This window comes from Diuraphis noxia, unplaced genomic scaffold, assembly GCF_037042655.1.
Source record: "Diuraphis noxia isolate RWA-SAM2 unplaced genomic scaffold, SU_Dnox_SAM2 contig0003, whole genome shotgun sequence".
NCBI classification, from domain to species: domain Eukaryota; kingdom Metazoa; phylum Arthropoda; class Insecta; order Hemiptera; family Aphididae; genus Diuraphis; species Diuraphis noxia.
This window is the reverse complement of record NW_028301713.1, coordinates 29,366,620-29,390,918: the sequence shown is the minus strand read 5'-3', so window position 1 is coordinate 29,390,918 and position 24,299 is coordinate 29,366,620. Positions and strand designations below refer to the sequence as shown.

General features: G+C 28.4%; 2 protein-coding genes across 7 annotated transcripts; one reads left to right on the top strand and one right to left on the bottom strand.

The window, feature by feature from the left end:
- Positions 1 to 1,290: 1,290 nt before the first annotated feature.
- On the bottom strand, positions 1,291 to 22,085 carry LOC107172830 (uncharacterized). 5 transcript variants are annotated; one of them, XM_089224180.1, is made up of 23 exons: positions 21,959 to 22,085; positions 20,238 to 20,298; positions 16,603 to 16,670; positions 16,248 to 16,322; positions 15,333 to 15,375; positions 15,143 to 15,251; positions 14,975 to 15,071; positions 14,617 to 14,868; positions 14,323 to 14,557; positions 14,146 to 14,253; positions 13,930 to 14,073; positions 13,721 to 13,843; positions 13,327 to 13,459; positions 13,139 to 13,259; positions 12,512 to 12,683; positions 12,122 to 12,297; positions 11,385 to 11,523; positions 11,067 to 11,219; positions 10,707 to 10,888; positions 10,242 to 10,377; positions 9,874 to 10,055; positions 9,405 to 9,540; positions 1,291 to 2,236 (listed from the first exon to the last, which is right to left on the bottom strand). In XM_089224180.1, the coding sequence occupies exons 2-23, from the start codon at positions 20,259 to 20,261 to the stop codon at positions 1,970 to 1,972; spliced, it is 3,075 nt and encodes a 1,024-aa protein (XP_089080306.1). In that variant the 5' UTR covers positions 20,262 to 20,298; positions 21,959 to 22,085; the 3' UTR covers positions 1,291 to 1,969. The 5 variants fall into 5 exon arrangements, with proteins under 5 accessions (XP_089080306.1, XP_089080304.1, XP_089080307.1 ...); XM_089224178.1 differs by lacking the exons at positions 20,238 to 20,298; positions 21,959 to 22,085 and adding an exon at positions 16,736 to 16,869; XM_089224181.1 differs by lacking the exons at positions 20,238 to 20,298; positions 21,959 to 22,085 and adding an exon at positions 16,736 to 16,869 and having other exon boundaries at positions 2,012 to 2,325.
- Positions 21,132 to 23,579, top strand: LOC107168524 (serine/threonine-protein kinase Nek8-like). Of its 2 annotated transcripts, XM_089224187.1 has the most exons (7): positions 21,132 to 21,803; positions 22,136 to 22,151; positions 22,212 to 22,302; positions 22,361 to 22,537; positions 22,606 to 22,766; positions 22,832 to 22,982; positions 23,067 to 23,579. In XM_089224187.1, exons 3-7 carry the CDS (start codon positions 22,258 to 22,260, stop codon positions 23,298 to 23,300), a joined length of 768 nt encoding a protein of 255 aa, XP_089080313.1. In that variant the 5' UTR covers positions 21,132 to 21,803; positions 22,136 to 22,151; positions 22,212 to 22,257; the 3' UTR covers positions 23,301 to 23,579. The 2 variants fall into 2 exon arrangements, with proteins under 2 accessions (XP_089080313.1, XP_015373448.1); XM_015517962.2 differs by lacking the exon at positions 21,132 to 21,803 and having other exon boundaries at positions 22,010 to 22,151.
- Positions 23,580 to 24,299: the final 720 nt, after the last annotated feature.

Below are 24,299 nucleotides of genomic sequence, written 5' to 3'. Positions count from 1 at the left end.
TGGCTAATTTGATTCATTATTTTTATATTTAATTTCTGTGGCTATTAGTATTTAACTGAGATAGAGAAGTCTCTGAACTACGAACTAGGTACCTTAATAAATAAGTATTAGTTTTAATATATATCCCTTATTTTCATCAAGTAACTAAGTGTAGTTTATTATGTTGATTAAAATATTGCAGACGTCCAGCCCCCCTCTGATCGCCGGCCCCCTTTTAAACATGTGGTCAGGCCGTGGCCTGACCTAAACATAGGACTCGGCGCCACTGCGTCGTCAAATACCACAAGTACAGGCTGAAGTTAACGAAGAAACTGAAACACAAGTATTGGCGTATGTTCAAATTAACCCACGATCATCCATACGTCATATTGGAAATTAAGTTGGAATTAACCCACGCAAGGTACATTCAATTTAAAAAAAATTTAAACTTCATCCCTATAAACCGGATTTAGTTCACCATCTTCGAGCGGGAGATAGTGAACGTAGATTATTATTTATTGCATGGGTAGGTACTGGTAAAAATTGAAGATAATCCTTAATTTTTAAAGTATGTTCTTTGGACCGATGAAAGTAAATTTACCAATAATGGCGTGATAAATAAACAAAATAACCGTTTTTGGGCAAGTAATAATCCACATTAGGCAATTGAAACTAATTTCCAAACAGTGTGGGGAACCAATGTGTGGTGTGGAATATTAGGAGATTCCATAATAGGGCCCTACTTTTATGACGGAACCTTAAATGGAAGATATTTAGATTTTCTCTCTAACCATTTACCACCAATGTTGGAAAATGTTCCTTTAAATATTCGGGAAAACTTGTTTTTTCAACAAGATGGTGCTCCGGCACATAATGCTATTGTTGTTAGACAATACCTTGACGAGAAGTTTGGAAATAATTGGATGGGAACAAATGGACCGATAGCTTGGCCAGCGCGTTCACCGGATTTGACACCACTTGATTTTTTTCTTTGGGGTCATTTAAAAACTGTAGTTTATGCTGACCCACCAATTAACCTTCGGCATTTAAAACAAAATATCACCGAAGCATGCACAAGACTGACCAAGGAACAAATAACGGCAGCTTCTCTAGATGAAGTCAAGCGCCGCTTACAATCATGTTTACTTAACAACGGGGAAAACTTAGAACAATTTATAAGGTGATTTGTATTATTTGTAATAATATGTTTAAAAATAAGTAATTAAATTTAAACTTAATTAAAAAAATAAAATGTTTAACTTAAAAAAAAAAAAACTTTATTTAAATAACCTATAAACGCCTGCCCTTCCATTTATCTTGCTTCCAACTTCCAACCAAAAATAATAATAAAATGTCAAAATACAGAACATTGAAAATTTAGCAACAATTTTTTTTGTTTAAACTTAGGATTGCTGTAGTTCAGTCAATTTTTGAGATAGGAAAAAAGTTTGTGTATCAAAGTTGCTTAAAAAAAATAGTTCTATCGAAATATGGTGTTGAAAATAGGTGTTTCTATTTGAAAAAATGTAAGTTTTATTGCGCATGCGCACAATAAAAGAATTAAAAATTCGAAAATGATCACAAAATGTGTATTTTAGTATTCCATAGCTCCTCGAAAAAACCCCAATTCAATCCAAGGTCACCGAAAGGAAATATTTCGTGTTACCATTTGAGTGAAACACACTGTATACTGTATACTACTTGAATTTGACTTATGTGTAATTTATTTATTTTATTGTTTCTCACTTGTAAATATTTAAAAATGTGTGTAAACAATAAATAAAAATACTGTTGTGTGCCGATATAGCTCCTACAAAATTCGGCGGTTTTGGCTATATCGACACGCGGTGTATAGGACTAGTAGGTTACCCAAAATGATTACAGACTTAACTCAAAATTAATTGATTAATAAAAAGACTATATAATTATAACCTTCCGAAAAGTGTCGTTAGTTCACAATGAATGACAAATAATAATAATAATAGTATAATTAAGAGCGCCCCAATAGTTTATAATGATAGACAAAATATATATACATAAATCGCACTATTACAACAGTTCCAGTTATAAGGTCATATACAACAACCATACAAAATACATAAAATGTTGCAAATTCTAATAATAGAATACAGTATACAACAAAAGAAAAACAACCAATTACAACCTGGTTCCAATGGCACCGCCAATACACCACCACGAGGCCACAACTATGGATGCTGGAACAATCCGTCCGGCCCTGCACTTGCACGCTTCTCCACTGCGCATCGCCAAAACGAGAAAGTATGTCGTCGATGCCCACGAACGACAGCAAAATACCGGAAAACAACAGAAGGTGGTTGTAAGTGGCTAAAGGTGCCGACAAGCATGATAAATTTAATTTAATTTATCATGCCGACAAGACAGTGGCGATATAAGATATAACTATAAATCGCGCATCGAGTTTTCTGGACGCACCACCGCGGTACGCAGCACGATTTAAGATATCTTTAATCGTGGTACGCAGCCAGACGGCGAACGGAACACAACAGGCCATAGGCACAGAATAGAATAATAGGTGTCGGCGGCACACCAGTGTTGCCGTTTTCGAGACTATAAAATAAGTTTTAGTGGTAGACAAAAAAAAGCTAAATATGGCTAAATTAATTTTTTTTCAGTATAAGCTATAAAAGGCAAAAAAATATTTTAAAAAGCTAGAAATGGCTAAATTAAGCTTTTTAAATTTCATCTACCTATAAAGGCCAAAAAATGTCAACAAAAAACAACGGAAAATGTTGGCAGGTATATAATCAAGGGTACCTACCACGAACTAAGATATTATTATACAGGACTAGAAACGTCATGATCGGCGGAGCGCGAGGGATGGGTCCGCAATTATTGTCTAGCTCATGACGAAATAACAAGGTATGATCACAATTTTGTGATACGCATCATATCCCTATTAACAGAAATAGGAGTGGGAGTTATCCTCGGCTTTTCATTGGTCCTTGGTATTACGCTTATAAAACATGTGCATTATACAATCAAAAACTCATAAAAGGCGCGTAAAGTATAAGCCAATCAAATGACGAGGATTACTCCCACCCTATTCTGCGTAGACTGAACGAAATTCAGTTTGTTGTGATCATACCTTGTTATTTCGTCATGGTCTAGCTAATCGTACACATCGATCTCGAGCGCCATCTATAGTACTAAATGTTACCAAATTACCAAGTTAATTTTTTATTTGCCGCCCAATTGATGTTCTAAACTTAAATCAATTTATGTTTATAATTATTTACTTAATTTACTTAAATGTACATTTTCGTTTATAGTTTGCTACTTTTTTCATTTGGAATTTTAAAAGTTTATGCATATTATCTATTTTCATATATAGGTACCTAATACATTTTAATTACAAAATGCGTATGTGTTCTGTGGTAGGATGTACAAGCATAAAAAAAAATTCCAAAGTATCTTTACATAAAGTACCAAATCATTTGAAATTAGATTGGAATTCTGTCATAAAAAAATCATAATCAATAAATATTTAAATTTACATTTACCTATTGTTTTTTGTTTACTGCTAAATTATTATCAAATTTCGAAAATGTATATTATCAACATTAAAATGAGTAATATATTTGACTGATAGAGTGCGCCAAAAATCGATGCGTACTTTTTTTGAGTCCATTGGGTTCCCTGTGATATTTGGTCGTTTCCAGTCGTGGTCCTGTATATCTTAGTTCGTGGTACCTACTAGTTCTCCCGGAGTGTGATAAGAAATGTGATAAAGCATATACCAAGGGGGATACCAGGTATCCAATAGTGACATCAATACGAAATAAGTTACGTCAGTGATGCCATGCTAGGGGTACTCGTCGCTACGCTCCTCGGCGCCGTCGCTCCGCTCCGCTGATCGAAAATATCCCTCGACTTGCTGTGCAACACCATCTCAAGTTGGTCACATGGTAACCATAGGGTAACCGCCGCATAACAACTCTTATCACTCCGGGAGAACTGGGGTATCACCTATTATCAATTCTCATATTATGTATTGAACCTTATATCTTAATTCATAAATCATGATTTACCAATTATAAAATGTTAATAAAATTATCAGATATTCAGGTTATAAATTACGTGGTTACTGCTCACTTTAGATCAAATTCATGTATATGATCTAAGCTGCTCACCAGTCACTACTATCACTATTATTTTTTTTGAATTAGCTGCAGCTGGACAGAATCATAGACATATAAAACAACTAGATAGCCGACTACGGGATAATATTTGAAGTCAGCCGCCATATGCCAACAGGGCAATGTTTACAAAATCGCATGGTTGATAAGAATATTTATTAATGATAACAAAATTAATATAAATATTTGTACTGTAGTATAATATGTACTTAATACTACTTTATGTAATTTAATTTGTAGTTGGCATTTTGACTATAGAATATGAAAAGAAATTCGTTTTTTCATTATTTGAATTATTATTTATTATCACTTATCAATATAGGTATCTTATCTATTGAGTTTTTATGTAAACATTGCCCTGTTGGCATATGGCGGCCCGACTTCAACGTTCTTATGGGAATGTAATTCACAGTCGGCTATCTAGTTGTTTTATATGTCTATGGACAGGACGTATAAAACCATTTTAGCTCAACAATTACATCTTATCACTATTATTATTATTATTTTTTTTTTTTTTATTAGCTATTAGTAAATACTATAGAAGTCTGTGGTAAATACTATGATAGCTCAACATTTACAATTCGATAAAAAATTATACATTACAATTATGGTTTTAAACAAGATAAAATAATAATCAATCACTATTATTTTTATATATCTTATCATTTTAATGAACTATAGCTAGAAAAAGCCAAGTTTCAATGAAAAATAAGCTAGAATAAAGGCTATTCGGCTATTGGCTAAAAGCTATAATTTCTAGCTAGACGGGTTTCTAAATAAGCTATAGATCTAGTCGTAAAATGGCTAAAACGGCAACAGTGCGGCACACCCTACGGCGACGAACGGCACGGCGCTGGACTGCCGAAGAGGGGGTAAGCCACCTCGTGAGCTTCGGCATCCGAGGCGCAGCTTTAGGGACTTATGTCGGAACTACAGTGGCGCGAAAACATTACGCGTCCGTGTTCGAACAAATACAATTTAACTTAACTCTTTGGCTTTCCACACACGAGGCGATTGACACGCGACGCGATTTCATAGCAAAGTTAATGGTTTATGGTGTACTAATAATTGCGTCTAGGTATTATAACTTATAATAAGGTATATAAAATAATGTTACTGGCATTTTAGCTTTGTATTTACTTGAGTTAAATTAGTATATAAATACAGAATAAATAACATCTTTCCAATTATTTTTAGAGCACTCTTTCTTAATTTTCTAACCTCTTTTATACTCTATTCAGTTTAAGTTTACTTCTATCTAAAGCCGTGATATTACCTATAATATACGCTTAGATAGCGTAATACATTATTTTTATTTAATTTATATTAATTTCAAAATAATTAACTGGTTATGATGAGTTTTGTTTGGTGATGTTTATCTGACAAGTTAACTAACGTTTATTAATAATACCTTATTTGCATGGTGGAAAGGTTGACGAAAATAGTCCAAACATTACCTACTCATACACCAACGTCATAACAAACAGTATCAAGTATAATGGATATCGTACCACTTGTACCAGTGCAGTCACCAAATCGTCAGGTTATTACTACGACTGAAGTATAGCGAAAAATATGGCAGAGAAACGATAGATTATTACGTGTATGCTTCAAATGGAATAATTGCGATTGTGACTATTATTTTTAAGATTGGTTCCCATTAGTTATACAAGAAATGAGGTGGAGTGGACAAGGCTCTGCAGAAATAGGGAACGCGATAATATTTTTTGGTCAATGTGACAATCGCAGACAAGGAGGTGCCGGTTTTATCGTTAAAAAGAATGTAGCAATTAAAGATTTCAAAGTAATGAACCCCTGAATGGCTATTATCATAATAGAGGGAAAATTCTTTAAAAGCGCCATCTTAAGATAAAAGTGACGAGGAAAAGGAGGAATTTATTCACTGTTAGAATTCACATTAGAGGGAATTCCCACACATTTTATTACAATCTTATTAGGTGATTTTAATGCTCAAATTGGTAAAGAAAAGTGCTTCAAAACAACTACCGGATTGAATAGTTTACATCAGCTATCAAATAACAATGGACGCCGACTAATCGAATTAGGTATAGGAAAGGGTTTAAAAATAAAAAGTACGTCATTACCATATAAGGAAATACATAAACGTAACTGGAAGTTTTCAGTTACTAAAAACATAAACCAAATTGATCATGTATTGGTGAATGCGAGATTCAGCAATAGTGCACTAGATGTAAAGATCTCTTCCGCGGTGCGGAATGAGGATCTGACCACTTCCTAGTTGTAGGAAACTGAAGAAAGCAAAAAAGAGAAAAAAAGAACAAACAGAAACAGAACTCTTTTGTATACAAAAACTAAATGACATAAAAATTTGTAAAGATTTCCGTAAGAATATAATAAATGAGATTAATGAAGAACATATAGGTTACGGAAATAATGATATCGAAAACTTATGGTCAGTTATAAAAATGTGATCCGCAAAACGATAAAAAAAAAGTTGGGATACGACGTTTTATGAGGAACCCGTAGTTTAACCAGATATGCGAAAATGCTCTACAACGCAGGAAGCAAACGAGTGAAATTGGGTTAAAGGATATTCAAAATGAAGAAAAATTCTATAGATATAAAACTAGACTAAAAGAAACAAGTAAAATTATAAGATGCGTAAAACGAAAATTTATCAAAGACATAGTAAGAAGTGCGGATCAGGACTATAAAAAGGTTACACTGGGAAGATAAGATCAAAGAAGACCTTATTTTTTTTAATAAGAAATTGATACCAGGAATAGATTGGAAGGAGTTAGCTTTGGATAGGGAAATATGGAGGCAGATTTTCTGGACGACATGGTCTTAAAGGCCGAAGTCACGGAAGAAAACAAATATCATGCGTAAACATTAAAAATACCAATTAAGTCAATAAAAAAACCGGTATAAATACTTAAAAAAATTCATGTACAAATATTTTAAATGGAATGATCAATAAATTGCCCATTAATTTCTCATAATATGATGAAAAATGTACATGAATAATAATTTTCATATGCAATGCATACAATTTATTTACTACAATACAATTATAAATTGTATTTCATACGTGTATTATTACAAAAATTAATTGCAAGTTAAAAAAATATCTACTATGATCAATTATAGGTATAATTATATATATTTTTAATATAATTAATAACCAAATTTAAAAAGTCCACGAGGCGTGTATGTATGTAGATAGGTTGTTTATTACTACGGACCTAATAGTTGAATAATCTGATGGATATATCTCTAGTGAATAGTAAACCATTCAAAGCTGTCGACTTTTTAGTCATCAACAAAAAGGTAATTTAAATAATTTTTTGTAAGTCATATAATTTTTTACTTATTATTTTTGGGTGTTTTTTATATTAATTTTCAAACCTACATAGATCCATATTATACATAAATACATACATATACAATATACATCCAGCAAAGTCTGGCAATTAACAAGTTTAAAAGTTTAAAGTTAAAATCAAAATTCAAGTTACAATACAAACCACTTATTTTATCAGATGTTACTTCTAACATTAAGAGTTATATTTTTATGCAATTACTTACGAGTTAATTAATTTTAATGTCACTTTAAATTATTTTTTCCTAAAACCATATATTTAAAATAATACATTCCATTTTGTAAAAATTAATTTAAGGACAAACTAAATATTAATCCGAATATCAAATTGTATTTGTAAATGTAATATGTTTTGAATAAAATTTTTTTTTTAATGGGAATAATATTGCACATTGTTGTATATATATTATAAACAGATAAGTTATAGGGGTAACTCACAGATAATATATAATTTATAATATATATACAATAATGTATAATATTATTACCATTTAAAAAAAATTTTTATTCAAAACATATTACATTTACAAATAAAATTTGATATTCGGATTAATATTTAGTTTGTCCTTAAATTAATTTTTACAAAATGGAATGTATTATTTTAAATATATGGTTTTAGGAAAAAATTACCTTAAAGTGACATTAAAATTAATTAACTCATAAGTAATTGCATAAAAATATAACTCTTAATGTTAGAAGTAACATCTGATAAAATAAGTGGTTTGTATTGTAACTTGAATTTTGATTTTAACTTTAAACTTTTAAACTTGTTAATTGCCAGACTTTGCAGGATATATATGTATGTATTTATGTATAATATGGATCTATGTAGGTTTGAAAATTAAGATAAATAACACCCAAAAATTATATGACTTATAAAGAATTATTTAAATTATCATTTCGTTGATGACTAGAAAGTCAATAATTTTGAACGTTTGCTACCCACTTGAGATATATCAATCAAATTATTCAACCATAAGGTACGGACAACCAAAAGCATGATGAGCTATCCATACTAATAAAATACCTATCTACAAGCCACACGGACTTTTTAAATTTTATTCATAATTATACAAAAAAATATATATAATTGTATTTATAAATTGTTTATAGTATTAAAGACATTTTTGTAACTTGCAAATATTTAAAAAATTTATATTTGTAATAAAACATCTATAAAAATAAAGTATTAAAAAATATTATTCATTGTATACATACGCAAATAATTCGCATACATTTTGAGAAATTAATGGGCAATTGATCATTCCATATATTTGTACATGCAATTTTTAAAAGTATTTATACCTGTTTTTTATTGACTTTATTGGTATTTTTAATGTTTACGCATGATATTAATAAGATGATTAGATACTAAATGAAAATTTTTTATATTTTATAAAATTGATGTATAGGAAGTTTAAAATCTTACAAAATGGGAACCAATCTTAAAAATAACAGTCCCAATCATAATTATTCTATTTGCAGCATAAACATATTCTATCATTTCTCTGCCATAGTTTTTCCCTAATTCGGTTTTATTAATAACCTGACGATCTGGTGACTGCACTGGTACATGTGGTACGATATCCATTATGCTTGATACTGTGTGTAAAGACGTTGGTGTATGAGTAATGTTTGAACAATTTTTGTCAACCTAACCATCACAAAAATAAGGTATTATTAATAAATGATGGTTAACTTAAATAGGATAAACACCACCAAACAAAAGTCATCATAACCAGTTACATTATTTTGAAATCAATATACATTAAATAAAAATAATGTAGGTATTAGGTACGCTATCTAAGCATATATTATAGGTGATATTATTAAATTATTCCTTTATATATATATATATATATATAATTATATATATACTTCACCTTTAAAATGCAACGGTCCAGATATTTTTCGTCTGCACACTGACCCACAGTTAATTGATTAGTTGGTAACTCTACTGGTATAATATCCTCCGTTCTAGATTCTGTTTGTATCAATGTTGGCTTGCATATAGAATTCCTATAAAATTAAAAAAATTAAGAAATCATACAGTATACCTTCTTATGTTAATAGTTTATGAAATATATTGATATATATTGAATTATTTTTTAATACAATTATACGTTATATTATGTTAGTCAGTTATTTCAAAATTATCAATTACACACATTTTGATATTTCAAAAATATTTATGATTAAATTTGTAGAATATGAATATAATTATTATGTAGACATTTTTTTTTTTTGTGTCAGATAATTAATAATCTTTTTGTTATATTTCATTAAATTGATGTATAATAAGTTTAAAATCTAACAAATTAAGAACCAATTTTAAAAATAATAGTCACTTACCGTTGCCAAATTCCATTTGCAACACAAACAAATTTTAAATTTCTTGTGCCGTGTGTTTTCACTACTTCAGTTGCAATAGCCTGACAAACTGTCAATTTCACTGGCACAATATCCTTCATACTTGATACAGTAGTGTGTAATGATGTTGAGGTAGGTATAATGTTTGTACTATTTTCGTCATCCTAAACAACAAGCAATAATGTATTATTAATAAAAGATTGTTAAATTAAGTCAGATAAACACGACCATACAAAACTCATCATTACTAGGTAAATTATTTTGAAATTATTAAAATTTAATTAAATATCTAACAATAGGTATAATACGCTAAGTGTGTTATTTGTAATTTTATGAAATTATTGCTTTACCTTTAAAATGCAACGGTCCAGATATTTTTCGTCTGCACACTGACCCACAGTTAATTGATTAGTTGGTAACTCTACTGGTATAATATCCTCCGTTCTAGATTCTGTTTGTATCAATGTTGGCTTGCATATAGAATTCCTATAAAATTAAAAAAATTAAGAAATCATACAGTATACCTTCTTATGTTAATAGTTTATTAAATGTATTGATATATAATGAATTATTTTTTAATACAATTATACGTTATATGTTAGTCAGTTATTTCAAAATTATCAATTACACACATTTTGATATTTCAAAAATATTTATGATCAAATTTGTAGAATATGAATATAATTATTATGTAGACATTTTTTTTTTTGTGTCAGATAATTAATAATCTTTTTGTTATATTTCATTAAATTGATGTATAATAAGTTTAAAATCTAACAAATTAAGAACCAATTTTAAAAATAATAGTCACTTACCGTTGCCAAATTCCATTTGCAACACAAACAAATTTTAAATTTCTTGTACCATGTGTTTTCACTACATCAGTTGCAATAGCCTGACAAACTGTCAATTTCACTGGCACAATATCCTTCATACTTGATACAGTAGTTTGTAATGATGTTGAGGTAGGTATAAGGTTTGTACTATTTTCGTCATCCTAATCAACAAGCAATAATGTATTATTAATAAAAGATTGTTAAATTAAGTCAGATAAACATGACCATACAAAACTCATCATAACTAGGTAAATTATTTTGAAATTATTAAAATTTAATTAAATATCTAACAATAAGTATAATACGCCAAGTGTGTTATTTGTAATTTTATTGCTTTACCTTTAAAATGCAACGGTCCAGATATTTCTCGTCTGCATACTGACCCAAAGTAACTTGACGATCTGGTGACTGAAGTTGTTCAACATCCTCCATACTTGATACAGTTTGTAATGGAGTTGATGTAGGTATAAAGTTTGTACTACTTTCATTAGCCTAATCACCACACAAATAAGGTATAATTATTATTGTACGATTAGAACTTATGTCAGATAAATCCAACCAAAAAATATTCAATGTGAGTACATAATTAAGAATTTTTATATTTTATAACTTACAAATTTTGTTCATACAGTTTCTTTTATTAAATGATTTATTTACCTTTAAAATGCAACAGTCCAGAGGTTTTTCGTCAACACATTGACTTACATTAATTTGATGAGCTGATAACTCTACCGGTGCGGTATTATCTGCAGTACTCGATTTAGTTTTTAATGGCGTTGGTGTTTGTGTATTTATGCTATAAAATTATATTAATTAAATAATCATCCGATTTTTCCTTTTATTTTTAGCTTTCACTGACATAGCATTGTTGTATTGTATTAAAATGTAATTATCTTCATTAATGCAATACTTATTGCAATAATATACTTTAATTTTATATTAACATGGATTATTATGTTCATTAGTTTTTTGTTTTTTAATTTACGAATTATCTACAACCTTAAAAATAAGCGTGAATCATTTATTTAAATTAAGCAGTTATATTTGATCCGATTTTTTATATCTCATTTAAAAACCATTTATGGTTTAACGGTTTGCACAAAATGTTAAAATTATGAAAAATATAGAAAAAATAACTCGTCGACTTTAACATATGTTAAATACATTTTATACTTCAAAAATCATGTATTAAAAAATACGAGCTCTATTTATGATGACGAAAGAAGTGTTCTTTTTAATATAGGATATCAAAAAAGCGATACTTCAAACACTATATTAATATAAATATTCTGAATCTATTGTATTATTCTAATTTTATTTTTATTTTTTATTATTTAAAGTTTTCCTGGCAGTAATTTCAATCAGCGATCTAATTATCATATGATAATATTTACTTGTCATTGTCTGCGTTGTCGGTATTCAATTCATGTATCCTAGCCAAATGGAACTGTTTATAAAGTAACATTGAAATTAAAATAACAAAAACGATACAGCTGTATAGGGTAGTATTCCGCTTCTGCTTGGAGTCCTGATCTTCAGTTTCAAAATCATCAGCATTTTTATCGTCAGTCTAAAAACCATACACATTATCAATATTAATTATTACGACGGTACGCTTTCGTCAAATATACACGACTAAATAAAATTCAGCAGTATAAGATTATATGTTTGAATCATTGGGTCGTACTGTACAATAAAATATCTTTTGTACTTCATTAGTTGAAAATGTTTATTAATTATCATCTATTATTACTATTGTACGTATCAGAACATTTTTGACTTACCATTTTAGAATATAAGTTTGAATGGTGGCTACAACTGCGACAGTTACGATTAAGATCCCCGCAATCTGTAGATGATCCCACTGCAGGATCCCGACCAGTTGGTAACCTGCACTCAGGCACAATAGTCTCCATGGACAAATCAGGTTTTAAACACATAAGGTTTTGCATGGTACTAAAATTAATAACGATTTAAAAAAAAATTATAGTTTACAATTATTTTATTATTATTATTATATAAATTTCATCTTTAGAATAAGCTCACTGTAAATTTTGCAATAATTTTATTTTTTATACAAGCACAATGACCCATATTTCTGAGGGCTTAATTTTTATGATTAATTTCCTATACCATAAGTATGTTAATTAAAAATTATAAGTTGCATTTTTTTTAAATATCAATTAATCAAAAATGTTTATAAAATCACTAAGTAATGTTGAATTACATTCCTCAGAATGTAATTCCTCAACTATTAATTATAAGTTACAATATTTGAATACACCAATTTACACTAGACATCGTTGTACCTACGTATTCGGCACCGTTAAAAAATTATTTTTATACCATTTATTCAAAATTATTGCTATTCAACTATATTCGATCATTATTGACCATAGCATTATATTTACCTGTAAAATCTTGTGGGGTTATGTTTCCACATCTCCATAAATATTAATGCTATAATTATCAATAGAAATAGACATTTTCTGTAAACTGAAGTCCATCCACATCTGAAGACCTTAATATCATCTAATACAATGGGATATTATCATATTATTATCTATAGATACCACTTTGGTAATTTGGTAATAATTACTAGTAATGTCATCACATTGCATATCCGCCATAACGCCGACGTTACTGCTAAGGACAACGGTCTGAGTCTCAAAATTCCTTCTACATTTTTCATCACGAACGGTGTGTACATCGTTATCACCGATTAAATTGACCTAACAACCCCAAGATTTATTATTATTATTAATCTCTCAATCATTACATCTCGCAGGATTATAATATTTTAAGTTAGTTAGTTTTTACGTATTTAAGTATTTATAAAAAAAATTTTAAATTGTTTAATACGTGTAAGTACACTGTTTAAAATAGTTTATTGTTTTATGAAGATTGAAGACGCATTATTATTATTATTAGAGCTAAGACAATTATTTAATACCTATAATATATTGATATTAAAAAATTAATTTAAAAATCACCTTAGTAATTTGGTTTTCAATAGAATCAACGTCATTTCTCACTGAAATACTTTTGCTTATATTAGTTTGTACGTATTCGTCAACAAAAATGGCACGTTCTACGTTATCTTCAATTGAGTCAACCTATAGATACCATATACATCATTTTTATTAGTAATAAGATATAAACATGACTACATAAGATATAAAAAAATTGACTTAAAACGCACCTTGGCCATTTGCAGGTTATGTCTAATTCCATCGCCAGACTCCATAACATGCGGTTGCTTCACATCGGTCGGCGTGACATTGAGGATATAACTACTGGGTACGTTGATTTGTATATTACATATCTTGCAAACTTGTTCGTTGACCTAACAATCAAACCATCACATTAATTATTTTTGGAGTTATGTACCTATTATAATATATATTTCACAATTTACTTTATTCTCTACCGGCAATTTCACACTTTGTTGGATTTTCGTGGGTGCCAAAATAATGTGTTTTACGCCAGAAACGTTTCTAGCATACTTACAGGTAGATATTGATTCCTATAATAGTTACCCAATAATTATTATTAATTTTTCAGACATTTTATAAGTATTATTAAATATGCTTACCACAATACTTCGTTGATTTAGTACTACTGTTATAATCATTGCAGTGGAACAATTGAATCCCAATGAACCTTTTAGTAACATCGTTATTACAGAGTTACGGTAAGGCACGTGTATTTGTTGGATGGGATTTCCTAAGGAATTTATCACTTGATGTAGATGGAATAGTGATACATTTATGTAACGAGACTCAGTTAACGTTTTTTTGTCGTTATTTGATTTTGAAATACATTCAGAACTAAAAAAAAGAAAATCAATATATTTGTCTCTTCATTCAAAATCTAAAATAATTATTACCCAGCTAAATCAACCAAATTAAGTACAATTGTTGTATTCAATTTGGATACATCGTTTTTTATAGCATAAGTGATTCTACAAATGCAATGTGACCGACTGGACTTGAAGTTCATAAATGTGGAAGATACTTTTTTCTGTGCATTACCGGATCGCAATAATCGAAAAGCATCAGCAATATTTTTTATTTTGAATACATTCAAGTTCTTGAAGTCAACTTTTCCTTTTTTATTTACCGTAAAATTCACAGTTTTTCTAAATTATATAAAATATATTCATAAAACATTATTATGTGCTTCTTTTATTAAATTAATTATTTTGAATAATATTTTTTTTACTGTTTCTTAATTTAAAAACTCACGTAAATTCCGCATTTTTATTGCGTACATTTTTTGTCGGTAATAAGTCGTACACAACTTCATTATAAATTTCTATGTACGACATCTCCATTTCCAATTCTAAATTGTTTTTGTTTTTTCAAAATGGTTAAAAACTTTAAAGAAATATTTAAATTGAATTTGCTAATTACCTTCTGTATTTTTACTGTTTGAATTTTCGAAGATGTATTCGAAAGAACGAGGGATAATACCTCTGTCCAATGTTGTGCCATACATAGTATGAGTTTTACCACTTCCAGTCTATAAAATTTAACCAGTTAGTAATTACGAGTATGTGCTGATAAAAATTATTTAAAAAAACAAACAAAAATTAATTATCACCTGTCCGTATGTAAATATCGTGCCGTTCATACCAGATAAAAACCTGAAATTACATATTTTTATCAGAATCAATTTTAGTGAATTGAATTTACAAGTTATGTAAGTATATGGATACATTTTTTATAATTTAAATTAGATAAGAAACCGGTAAATTTTATATCATTTTTTATATTTAATACATCAGTGTCCGCACACTTAAAATAGTTTTTATTTAAAAATAATTGATGTTGAGAACTGGAGATGGCAACCATATAATATTAGAAACAAATATTAATCTAAGATTCTAAAGAAATCTATTAAAATAATTGAAATTGGTTCAGTAGTTTCTGAGAATAACCGTTAGTGAAAAATTAATTTCATATTTATATACCTATATAAATTAGATACAAGGTAAATTTAATTAACAGAGTTTTGGTACTACATCTAACAGTATTACAAAATAATTCACGTTTTTGATACTTTTCAGTTATTTTTCTACAGCGGTTAATGGTTAATCTACCAGTTGAATTACTGAAAATTAACAAATAATAATTATAAATAAATAAGATACCAGATAACTATTAAATATTATATGAATATTATGGTACATTGACGTGTCACCGTCAGCTTCGAAGATTATCTCAACTAATCATCAACTGCGAATCTATAATATAATTTAATGTCCTGTGTTGTATTTGGCAACCCTCATTAATGTTTCTTACTTTAAACATGCAAATAGGATTCCCACGAAATAACTTGTTTAGGAATCACAAACGATATAGCAGCTTTACCAGAATTGTTAGCAGGGGGACGTGGGAGTGATCAGAATTGTCGTGTTCTATCGCTGAACAGAGTAGAGAAGACACTCATCCTTGATTTCCACTATATCAACTGCCTAATATCTACAATATAGTTACACAGAAAAATAATATTTACTTGTCTAGTATTGGAACGGCCACATTTTTGAAAATTGAACTCTGCGTTGTGTTTTCGTCGAATACTTTTTTGAATCTAATTTAAAATGTGTAACATAAAATAAAATCATTACATTCTTTATTAAACATTGTACCAAGGGGCCTTCAACCATTTTAGAAAGCAGGCCCTAGGAGTGTCCTGTAAATTTCTCTGTCCAAATTCAGAAATAACATTATATTACCGATATTGCATTTCAAAAAAACTATTAAAAAGATAAATGCAATGCTTAAATTGTGATGGTGAGCCTCGAATAAAGATAAGTTGGACTGCTAAGATTGGTTAATGGCCCCTATAATAATATGTAATATAAACTTACTTAAATTCTTCCTTTTTTTTGTATATGATACTTAAAACATCTGGCTTTTTTTCATTTTTGATTTCATACTATATATTTAAAAATATTAATTGTATATGATACATATAAAAAAATTAACACAATATTAGGGTACCTTAACAAGTTTTTCATTTTGAATATCCAATGGCTTTAATCGGCAGTAAACTTGTATAGCTTGCGTCTTATCCATTTTAATGTATTATCCGTAATTATTATTAATTATGAGGATATATATTTTTAACAGAGAAGGTATATTTAAATATATTTAATAATCTAAATACTATAATATAAAAATATAATAAATGCGTAGGTTAGAATTCAACAGTTTGGTTGCCAAGCAAAGAGATAACGACAACCACTGATTCATTTTATTAGCCAGTAAATAAAGAATAAAAAGTTAATAATAAACATTTTTAATTTTATCATTTTTTATCATTAGTTTTTATGAAATTCTTCAAATATGATGGCCCTCAAACAATTTCAAGATTCTTAATGTCACTCCATCAAAATCGGCAAACCCTTATATTATAGTGTCGTATTATTTTGTAAACAGTTATTGTCAATATAATATTATTGAATAAACAGGTGAGAATATTTTAGCGGATAATTATTAATATAGGTCAAGCCACGACGCTATTTATGCAGAGTCGACAGTAATTTTTCGCTTTTTAACATCGTAGTACGCTCGCAGTCATTGTAACCTCTAACGTTTAATAATATTGCAGTAATAAATAATAATAATTTTTTTTAGTAGGAAAAACAGCTATAAGTACTAATATATTATTACTTAATTTTTCCTCGCCCAATATATGTGATTTTAACCGATCGTTGTCAGAACATTTATTTTGTCACGCCCTCTGAAAATTACACAATCCTCAAATCCACTATACAAGTATTCCACAGCAATACCAATAAAATTATAGTATTTATAATTTATATAGGTACTATATATTACAATAATATATTTAGGAAATTGAGTTGTACTCCATACAATCGTCCTCGTCCAGAATACACAATAAACTCCCACATTTTATCCATTATATTATAACTTATTGATGGTATTTATTGCATATAGTCTTATACAATAAGACATCGTTTTTACTTGTTTAATATATGGATATATTTGAAGCTCTGCACGTATAATTATATTATTTAAGCATTAAAAAAAAGTATTGATACATATATTTATCAGGTATGGAAATTATTTATACATATTCCATATTCAGATTGTAAAAACAATATTTTTTACGCGCAGTTCAATAAAAAAGGTAAGTGGATGTCGATGTCGATCTATGGTGTACAGTAGCCAGTGTGTTACAAGACGGTTACTGTAATGAATGATATTAAATTTAAATTAAATTATGTAATATCATTGTATACGAAAAACGAATCTGAGTGGAGACGGTTTGTCAGTTTTATTCGTTGGGTATAAATGCATCCAAATTTAATACAAGACTTATAATATATATTGTTACAATGGTAGTTGAAATATATTAAAAATACATAATAAATATTTTTTTATAAGCATTTAAAATTCAAATTTTGACAAATTTATCAAATCAAAAATTTATAGAACACTTAACCTTTCTAGTTTAGGATTGAAAATATAAAACAAAGTTTTTCGTAAGTAGTTAATTCACCTAAAAAAAAAAATTCTAATACAAATCTATACAAACATAGTTTTATTTATAGTTATTTAAACTTCAGTTTTGGATGAAAATACATATTAAATAACCAAGAATAATTATTTATACATATTTATAAATGTATACTACCTTTTATAGATTCTGAACGGAGTGATGAATGTATTGATTTTACAATGATGTGTGTTTTTTTTTTTTTTGTAGGTAGGTCTGTGTACAGTATAACTAGTCGAAATAATACTTCAATTTCAAACTTTGGGGGTAGTTTCTGATGTAAAAGTGAATATCCTTATTGCATTAATGCATTATAGAGGTTAAAAGTAACATTTTCCAAAAGTTTTCAAAAAGATCGAACTAAAAAAAAAAAAATGACAGAAAAACGGGAATTTTTACGCAAAACCAGTTTTCGACCAATTCGATTTTTTTATATCGTTGTAATTCAAAAACTAATCACTGTAAATACTTGAAATTTTCACCAAATTTTTATGTTAGTGTTATCTATATACAGTTTAATTTTAGCGTTATTTATAGACCACTGAAATTTTTTTCTGAATTTTTTTTGGCCCTATCAAAATACTTGAAAATTTAATACAAAGTTCCTCATAAGTTATTCTTATAGTGATTAAAAAATTATAAGAATACATAGGCACAATTTTTTTTTATAAGCGTTTATAGTTCAAATTTTTACGAAATCTGTCGAAAACGCGAAAATTTGCATGTAATTTTGAAGTTGAAAAATCATAAAAATTTTTGTGTTTTTAACTAAGGACTAAAAATACAACACTAAGTTTTCCATAAGTTTTCCTTCAAGTAGCTATAGAAAAAATTTTAAGTGCGTTTGAATTTTAAATTTTTACGAAATAGCGTAACGATAACGATTTATCTTTAAACCAGGTTTATGATGTATATCTATGATAATATAAGGTATTATAAATTATAACAACTACATGCAGTGTTTTTGGAAAAATTGATTAACCATGCCTTATGCAAAATGCGTCCTAATTGAAAAATAAAATATTTGTTTCAAAATAGAATATATGACAATATATTTAAATATAATATATCCTAGACTGACAAATCATCTCCGTTCAGAATCTTTTTTCGTATATAATGATACCTATCATTGCATTCAAATCTAACCTACCCTAGTCAGAGGTCCACCTCTCCACCTAAAGTACAGCCGAGCGACATCCACTTACTCCCTTTTTTTTAGTATTGTTTTAATTAATTTCCGACTTCTTATCAAGGATAAATATTATGGAATTGGTATATTATGATCAGAAGTTAATCTTCGTTCGACTAATAATAGTTGTATTCTATATTTTTATGGTTTAAAATACGATGTAGTCGATGTACAGAAGATAATATTATAACTCATAAAATATCATATTATTCTTTATATCATGATATAGGTAAAGTACCTTTCCATACTTACTTTTAATGTGCTTAAGCTATGCATTTTATTAATTAAGTTTATTTTTTTTAAGAAGAAGAAGTTAACACATAGAAGTACACATAAACACGAAAATTATTTGAGGGTGCTAATTTTAAAATTGCGGGTGCTAATACCCACTAATCTCCTCTATTTGTGCCTATGACCAATGTTATTTTGAACGCGTTGTGATCACATCGTGATTTATAATTTATAATAGTACAATGATGATCGATACCATACATAATACATAATATTTTCGCCATTTTCGTATCTACACATTATTTTATAGTTTAAAGTTTTAGCAATTATTTAGTAATTGTGTATAATAATGAATAAAAATAAACCAAATGGAAATGGTGGTGCTTAATAATCTATAAGTAAACAGAAATAAAAAAAATGCATGATGAAGCTAGTTCTTCTCATAATATATTATACATACTTTATTTTTATTTAAGTGTTAAGCAAAAAAGAAAATGAAGTTATTCATTGTTATATAGATGTTGTATTAGTCCACCATCCACCGCTGGTGGATGGCCTACCTGATTAGCTGTAGCTTGTATCATATACCATCTGGCTTCGTCGGATTGCCTATCTTGGTTGCTAAAATGAAAATTAATCAATTTTTAATTGAAGTGACTCACTTGTTAGACACTCAAACTTTAATTTCAAATTTACATTCTGTGCATACGAGAAAGCACCGGACATACAATGGGGGACTGTATTATTAAATTGACGATTTCGTGGGTAATGTGAGATTTCTAGACACTCAAACTTAATTTTCAAACAGTATCGCATTTAAAACGAGAACACCGAGCCTCATCATCAATTCTTATCACAAATACTAATCTTAATAACCTCCACATACTTTCGATTGAAGTGATCGTGTCCACGGGGGGTGCAGGGTATGCACCTGCACCCTCTGCAGCGATTTCAAATAGTGGCACCATGAATTAAGAAAAATTGTTCAAAAAAGGGGGCTAGGGCCCATTAGCCCCCTGGGTACGCACCAGGTTGCACCCTCTGCGTCAAAGGTCTAGACACGCCTATGAGTTCCAACGACATTGTCTCCAAAATCGGTATCCACACTACCACAGGCCTCCAAGTTTTACTTAGAGCTAGTATAATATTATAATCTATAAACCTTGACTAGGTAATCAGTTGTAGGTATCACGCATAATTATTTTCTGTAATTTTCCCGGTGCTTTTGAAAACATTGGGAATTTCGACGTCCAACAGCTCGCCATCATTTAGACTCATATCTGATTGAATTTGTATGGTGGAAATGATATACCATCATTCGATAAAATTCTGATGGATCTTAAAACATACTACCCTCCACAAAAAAAATTATTAACTACACGTTTTGTTTATTACGTTATTTTTAACAGATTTTTTTAAAGTATCTACCCATACATTGTTTTGTAATAGATTTTTATAAAAACATATTATTTTTAGATTTGTTATGTACATTTTTAAATAGATTCCTGTATGGAGGTAGTTGATTCTAACAGGTAGTCTTAGAAATAATTTGGTAGTTGGATAACACGGTTGATGATAATAGATAGTCTTGGAAATATTTTGGTAGTTGAGATAACACATAAGACGATAATTAAATATCATTGTCAGTGCTATTTACTGTACTCAACTGTTCTAATTATAAGTTCAATTTTGGTTTTTACATAGATATGATAAGTGACCTTGTAGATTATTAAAAATGTTCAACTGTAACTAGAATTTATTGTATCTCACAGTATTGAATGTAGATATTGTGATATCACAATAGTAAATAATAAAAATACCATAATACCAAATGCCTAGTTGTAGTCTGTCTTAGTTAATAATAATTGTAAATTAAAAAGCTAAAGTTGAGTAGGTGCTTGATAGCCATTCACTGTCTAGAGTCTATGCTGTATATCATTTTTTTATTTTTTTACAATTATTATAATAAAACTAACAATAATAATTGTTGTTGTGTTTAATTTTATAATTAATATAATTTCAAATAATTGAAGTGCGTCGATAATGATATTATTATATAGCCAATCATAGGCTATTTTTACCAGGGGATTAACGATTAGTATTTAGTAGATTTTTTTTTAAACTCGGTAAGTGTTACTGTAATGATGTTTAAACTTTTGAGTCTAATTATTGTTTTAATGTAAATTATTAACATATGTATATAAGTATAATGTATTAAAGCAATACCAAATACATTGTAAAATTAGATTATGTCTTTAATCTATTAAGAAATTGTACTTACCATCTTCTTATTACTCTAAATCATCTGAAGTTTTACTGATTGTGTTTAAGTTTGTGTTTCAATGGGCACATAATGATTGCAATTATAGAAGATATTTTTGTACAGTAAAATAGAAATTGCTGATCATTTGTTTTTTTTTTGCGAGCATGGATTCATATAACATTGTTGGTGTGCTAGGACGTGGAGCTTTTGGGTGAGTTTTCCTGTACATATAACGTTATATCATTTTATCTATAAATATTACATTATTTAGAGTTGTTGAACTGGTTAGAGACTTTAATTTAAAGAAATTAGCAGTGATGAAAACCATACATATAAAATCCATGTCAACAGAGAACGTCAAGGTAAATAATGAAAATATGTTGCATTTGTAATTTGAATGAACTCACATTTTTTTCACAGGAAGCTATCAAAGAAATTCAAATTCTTCAAATGTTAAACCATCCAAACATCATCAGATATTATAATAGTTTTCAAAATGAACAAAGTTTTCATATTATTATGGAGTATGCCATACACGGAACTCTAGAAAACTTCGTTAATAAATGTTCATTGACTTCAAATTATATTGCTCAAAATGTAATCATTTATAGAATTATAATTTAAAAAATTAATTTTTATTAACTTATGCCTTGAAATTGTTTTAGTGTGTATTAAATATATTAAGTCAACTTACAATGGCTGTGGATTACATCCACAAAATGAAGATTATACATAGTGATATTAATCCAATGAATATATTATTAACAGGAAGTCAAGGCACAGTAGTAAAACTTGGTGATTTTGGTTCGTCTCACATATTAACTAGGTACACAATTAATTATTTTATTATTACTTTAACAATATAAAGTTATAATGAATTTAATTTGTTAGTGACAAAATTATTGGTGAAAATTGTTGTACTCCATGTTACATGTCTCCAGAGCAATGTTTTGGAAAACCTCTGAGATTAAAAAGTGATATATGGCAAATTGGTTGTGTTTTATACTATTTGATTACTGCAAAACATCCTTTTTATGCAGAGGTAAGTAAAAAGATAATCTTATATTTGGTGATCTTAAAATACTATAACTAATTAAACTATATGTATCAAAAACATATTTTATAGAGTTTGGCAGATACTATATCAAGCATTGTAGAAGGAGTTTTGAGTATTTCAGAAAAAATGAACTTTTATGACAGTGATGTGATAAGACTTTTGTATGAGTTATTAAATCGTGATCCAACAGTTCGACCTAACGCATCCGCTATACTTTCAAATCCATATATATTACCCTTTGTACTAAACAGCAATTGTCAATGGTTTAAATCTGGTAGGAAATCCTTGACCAAAAATTATTAGGTGAATTCATTGACATAATTTTTTTTTTTGTTATTTACGTATATAAATAAGTAAGAAGTAATTATTATTATTCTGTTAAAATGCTTAGATTTTTTTTTTTTCATGACATAGTTGAAAAACTAATATTTAAAAATTGAAGTTTGATTTATAATGTGTTGAATTTTATTTCAATTATAAAAAAGTCTGGTGACTTCAACAAATGTGTACAATGTTATTTAATATTTTTCTGTAATTTTGTGTTTACTAATTAAATAAATTAGAAATAATGTTTATTATCAATTATCTAAAAATATAAACTTATTTAAGCAATAGATTATTAATGTATCTATAGATGATAGATCTTAAAATGGTACATTTTTTGGCGACACACACTTTAAATTCCTAGATATACCTCATTGTTTAAAATGAAGTGGCAACTTTTCAGTAAATTCTTTAGGTATTTTTAGATGTTGGACTTATCCATCTGATATATATGATGTATATTTGTTTTGAAAAACATAATATTAATTGATAGTTTTGGTATTGACATATAGTCATTGGCCAAATGTGATTGAGAGGGCTTTATAAAAAATTGTAAGTTAATCGATATTTTAAAGTAATATTTTGACATTTGTGAATTGTGATGCACTTGAAGATCGTAGATACTGACAAATAAAATTTTTTTCAATATTCTTGATCAATGGTCTAAACCAGAGGTTCTCAAACAGTGCAATTATTATAGACAAGTGGTTAAACAAACAGTCAATGACTTAAAGTACTGGGGTTAAAATAAGAAAATTAATTCATGAAGAGCCTACTTTAAAAAAAAAGGTAATTGATATTATTGTGGCAAGACAAAACTTATAATTTCTAAAATTGGTCGTACCATAAAAAGTTTGGGAATCATTGGAATATACATTAAAATTAGAAGTATCTTATAAAATAATTTTATTTATTATAAAAATTGCACAGATTTTTTTCTAATTATGTATTTACACACCAAACAGACTAATAAAGACA